Source organism: Echeneis naucrates, chromosome 4 (genome assembly GCF_900963305.1).
Source record: "Echeneis naucrates chromosome 4, fEcheNa1.1, whole genome shotgun sequence".
Classification (NCBI taxonomy): domain Eukaryota; kingdom Metazoa; phylum Chordata; class Actinopteri; order Carangiformes; family Echeneidae; genus Echeneis; species Echeneis naucrates.
In genome coordinates this window covers 15,018,634-15,023,258 of record NC_042514.1, presented here as the reverse complement: position 1 = coordinate 15,023,258, position 4,625 = coordinate 15,018,634, and the positions used below count along the sequence as shown (strand labels likewise).

At 48.8% G+C, this 4,625-nt stretch overlaps 1 protein-coding gene across 1 annotated transcript; it reads right to left on the bottom strand.

Annotated features, from left to right (window-relative positions):
* Positions 1 to 1,304: 1,304 nt before the first annotated feature.
* LOC115041949 (Krueppel-like factor 2) lies at positions 1,305 to 4,199 on the bottom strand. Its single transcript, XM_029499878.1, has 3 exons — positions 3,705 to 4,199; positions 2,488 to 3,469; positions 1,305 to 2,384 (listed from the first exon to the last, which is right to left on the bottom strand). The coding sequence occupies exons 1-3, from the start codon at positions 3,774 to 3,776 to the stop codon at positions 2,209 to 2,211; spliced, it is 1,230 nt and encodes a 409-aa protein (XP_029355738.1). The 5' UTR covers positions 3,777 to 4,199; the 3' UTR covers positions 1,305 to 2,208.
* Between the last annotated feature and the right edge of the window lie 426 nt (positions 4,200 to 4,625).

Here is a 4,625-nt window from a genome sequence, read left to right as displayed (position 1 = left end):
GGAGGTCGCACAGATCTGTGCTGCAGAATCTGTGCAGAATGGAGCATTTCAGAGAGCAGCAACAATCTTTATTTGATGCCACAGTTTTTAACTGTTAGGAATATTGGCCTAAAGCATAAGAATAAGATCCAGGTTGGAACAAGTCTTTTTTCTAGAAATTATATTGTATTTCAATCTGTAATACTTGCTCGGAATGGTAAGCAGTATCGCTCTCTTTACAAATGACACTGGCCACCTTTGCAAAGGGATTATTAGACAGTGACGGAAGGCCAGAAAAGCAGCTCCTTCCTCCTGCTGTGTGATTCACTGATCAGGTCTTCATTCAGATCCAGAGATATAGCATTATGGCGGATCAACGTTTTTCTCACCATTCATCACAGTCTTTAGCCGAGCTGATTCTCTTTGCTCCTGGTGAACTTTCCCTTATGTCTGCGGCTCTTTCTCAGTTTATTTGAAACAGGGTTTCTCTTCCTTTTCAGCCCTCCATCCCTCCCACTCACTGCGGTTCATCCCTGTGCCCTTGACACACACGGCATTGACATCAAGCCTCTGTAATTATGCCAATGTAATCTTTGTATTTATAGGCAGCTTCCACAGTGCTCTGGCAGGCGCTCTGTTCCAGCTGGGATGCATCAGTCTGATGCAGGCAGGCAGGACACTCACGGCTCTGGTCACCTGTTGCTAAACCTTCAAACAAACATTTCAGCAGGTCATTTTATATACAATATTCAGGAATCTTTGCGAAGGAAAGTAAAACCCCCTAAACCTCTGAGCCTGATTAAGAAAGCAGAAAAACAGAGACCATTGTTGAAGAAGATCTGACTTTATTCGAGTATTTGGCTGTTTCTTCTGCCCTGCTGCATAATTTTACTCACAAGATAAATTTATTCAGAGTGAAATACTTTTTCTGATACTTGTGGTAATTGGGTTGCAAGAAAATCTATCTCTGATCTTTTTGACTTGATAATCTTTCAAGGAAAGCAATCACTATCTAAGAGCACCTTTTCCTGACTACAAGCAGGTCAACCTCTCTTATCATCCCTTTTTAAAATCTTTGATTAAATAGCTATCTTGTTTTTAGTATTGAAAATCTACAAATATATTTCAGAGGAAGTCACATTTCTTCTTTTTAACTATGTGGTTCATCATTTGTAGAAACCTCAGACTGATCTTCAAGTTTTACACTTTTGTTTTCATCTCCAGCGTCCCAAATTGTGAACATATGTGTGTGTATTCACCCCAAACCGGGCTAATGTAATGACATCCTGCCAGATCTTTGACAGTCATTCAGGACGCAGAAATCATGTTGTTCATTTAGTTTAATATGTACATTAAAATAAACTATTTACATCATACAAAAAAATCTATTTACAAGGCAGTACATTTATTTCAGTACACAAACAAGCAGGTATTTTTTTACAAAGACTGTATAGCCCTTTGTCGGTCAGGTGGTGTTGCATTTCTGGGAGACTTCCAAACTGCGTCCCTGACCCTGACTTCAAATGCTAGAAGACAACAGACAGACTCACAGAGATGACATTCAATTCAAGCCTTCAAGGAGGACAAAATAAAAAGCAGTTTTAGAACAAAACATTGTCTAAAAGCTTATTCATGTGCAGTATTCACTTACAATACAACAGAATAAATTCTTGATTGTCATTTAGCCAATGAAGAATATGGCACTCGTAAGATGTGTAATAACGTATCATAGAAGGCACTAATAGTGAAAATACAACAAAGTATTTGCTTTTCAAAGGGACATCTGCTTCCAGTTGCTTCAGCTGCATGTGCCTGACATGTTGAGAGGAGATCTTCCATTTGTTCGCTTGTTATCTATAAAAACAGCATTCCATACAAAAAATGTAGTACCAGCTACATAGTTCAAAGGTTTTAACAGGATGAATCTGTCTCTGTCATATCTGCTGTATTTGTGTGTGTGTGTCACATTGGGTGTAACATTTAAATAGTTATTTCTGAGCAAATATCATTTTGAGTTGATGCTGTTTTTGCCCGTTACCTGTAGGCATCACAGTGCTATCGTTGGGCCCTGCAGTGGCCCCATGATGCTGTATGGCTGTTTATCCTGCCATGCTGTAGTTTACACATTTGCATGGCATCATTCTAAGGATGAGCATATAGTTTTGGTTTGTTTGTTTGTTGTTTAAAATCTGATGGATGCATTTGAGTCCATGTCTTCAGGAGACTTCCTCACATGTGCCTCTTCATGTGCAGGGCGAGGTGGTCGGAGCGGGAGAAGGCCCGTTCACACAGGTGGCACTGAAACGGCCTGATGCCGGTGTGCTTCCGGAAGTGACGTGTCAGCTCGTCGGAGCGAGCGAATTTCCAACCGCAGCCCTCCCAGCTGCAGTGGTATGGTTTCTCTCCTGTAGACACAGAAAAACAACACTGAGCCATCTATCTGAGGGGAGGTGTCAGCGATATCAGCACGGTGGAGCAGATTACATTGACTCCACAGGCGGATCTCACCTGTGTGCGTCCTGAGGTGCGCCTTCAGGTGGGAGCTCTTGGTGTAGGTCTTCCCACAGCCGGTGAAAGTGCAGGTGTGTGTGGCGGTCCGCTTCCTCGGCCAGGACCGGCGACCCCTCTTCGGCTTGGCGTCCATCATCTCCAGCGGGGAGGACGGCGGGGTGAGGAGGACCCGCTGGCCGGTGGCCGGCTGCTGCTGGAGGCCGATGGCCGCGTCCTCTCCGAACATCGCGGGGAAACTGTGGCGGTGGTGCGGCCCGGCGAAGGGCAGCTGTATCCCGCCGTGCGGGTTGGGGAATCTCCCGGGAGCGTTCCGGTGGTGCGGGAGGAAGCTCTGCGGGAACGTCAGCGAGCCGGAGCTGCACATCTGGTGGCACTCGGAGCTCAGCAGGTCGTCCGGGCTGAGCGGCGGCGTCATGCTGTCGGCCGCAGCCTGCGGGGAGTTGGCCAGCCGCGGCTGCTGCTCGTACAGCATCATGCACGACACGCTGCCTTCGTGCTTGATCTTGGTGCAGCTCTGGGGCACCAGGCCGACGACGGGTCCGTAGGTGTCCGGGGAGGCTGGCTCCACCTTGACGTGTGGGTGCTCGGGGAATAACTCCTGAGTGGTCTGGAAAGGCGCCGAGCTGATCAGGAATCTGCCCTGGATGCCGGGGCTGTTCCCGGGGAAGAAGCTCGTATCCACGTCGGCGCGGAGCAGCTCCGCCATCAGACTGCTGTAGGGCGGAGGAGGGCAGTTCATGTCTGGGACAGAGGTGTAGCTGCCCTGCTGCTGCTGCTGGGGGTACGAAGACGGCGATCCGGACTCCTGCAGCCGGAAAGCCTCTAACCCCGCCCCTGCGCTGTGCGCTCCGCCAGAGCAAGACGTGTTTGCAAGAATAAATTCAAAATCCAAGAACTTATCGAGGTCCTCTTCATCCTTCCTGCCCAGGCAGCTGCTGTCCAAGTCGGCCGCAGCGCTGCTGATGTCGCCCTTCCACCTCTGAAGAGACGATGAGAGAACAGGATTAGTTTTCACACATTTTCATTCAGCTGGAGAGAGTCCCGGAGTTTGGACTGGATGTTACCTCTAAACACAGCGACAACATTTCATCACACTTTCAAAGTTGCAAAAAAAAAAATAATAATAATAATAACACAACGACAACAAAGAAAGTGCCAAAAACTGGCACAACAAGTGCATGTGATCAACCCAAAACAGCACAGTGTAAACTCACATCTTCCCAGCACTTCTCCTTTTGGTTGGCAAAGGTAGAGATTGATGGTAAAATGGTCCCACTCAAGGCCATTCTCACGGGTTGTCAAAAAACAAACAAACAAACAAAACAAAACAAAAAAAAAAAAGAAGTAGAACGTGTCGATGAAGACACCTGGAGGGTGTCTGGAGTCTCTCCAGAAAAGCTTCAGCTCCGCTCGCTCCTCCGGTCGTCTGTCAGCCGTCTCTGCTCTCCTGAAGCTGAGCTGCTCTTCATATAGATGTTGTTTCTGCTCGGAGCCAGGGGGGAAGGAAGTGCGTCCAGGATGGGGACGCGGCGCACCGACCAGCCCCCCTAAATTTAGCCCGGGTATAAAAGCAGAGGCTGGTGAGAGAGTCTGGTCGGAATGCTCTCTCTGCTCGGCCGTCGGCAGCTTCTTAACTTCACAGGCGATAGAAACCCGCCCCTCGCTAAAAACCGTCCAACTGGCACACGCAGACAGGCAGAGACCGCCCCCGGACAGGCGCATCGGCACGCTGCTGAGGAGGCGGCGTGGAAAACAGCTTTTACCGACAGGAGGGATCCACGTGTGTTCCGCGTTCACCTGCGCGAGCAGCGACGCCACCGGAGCTCCGTCCGGCTGAGCGCAGATGAACGGAGAGCCCGAATCAGCTCTCCGTCTCTGTAGGACGCACCGTGAGCTGATGTCTGATCAGGCTGCACTTCCTACTGCAGCCTTCAGCCACCAGGCGCCACCACCACTTTTCTCTTTTCTCTCCAACTCCCACAAGTGTGATTCAGGTGAAGGAAGAGCCGCTGCAGCGTTATTAATATAAGTTATTATGTGTTCAGCAGAACTCGCTTTCTCTTGTCCACGGCTGCTGTTTCTGTGTCCATGAGCAGCAACGCCACTGTGCTGCAGAGACGTGACTGTATTCTGCT

What these genes read in the sequence shown, in the direction of transcription:
- LOC115041949 (XM_029499878.1), bottom strand. Translation starts at nt 3,776, where the DNA reads ATGGCCTTGAGTGGGACCATTTTACCATCAATCTCTACCTTTGCCAAC. An exon ending in AGGAGAAGTGCTGGGAAGAT is followed by an intron (nt 3,470 to 3,704) that starts GTGAGTTTACAC and finishes TCGTCTCTTCAG; the next exon opens with AGGTGGAAGGGCGACATCAG. An exon ending in GCACCTCAGGACGCACACAG is followed by an intron (nt 2,385 to 2,487) that starts GTGAGATCCGCC and finishes CTGTGTCTACAG; the next exon opens with GAGAGAAACCATACCACTGC.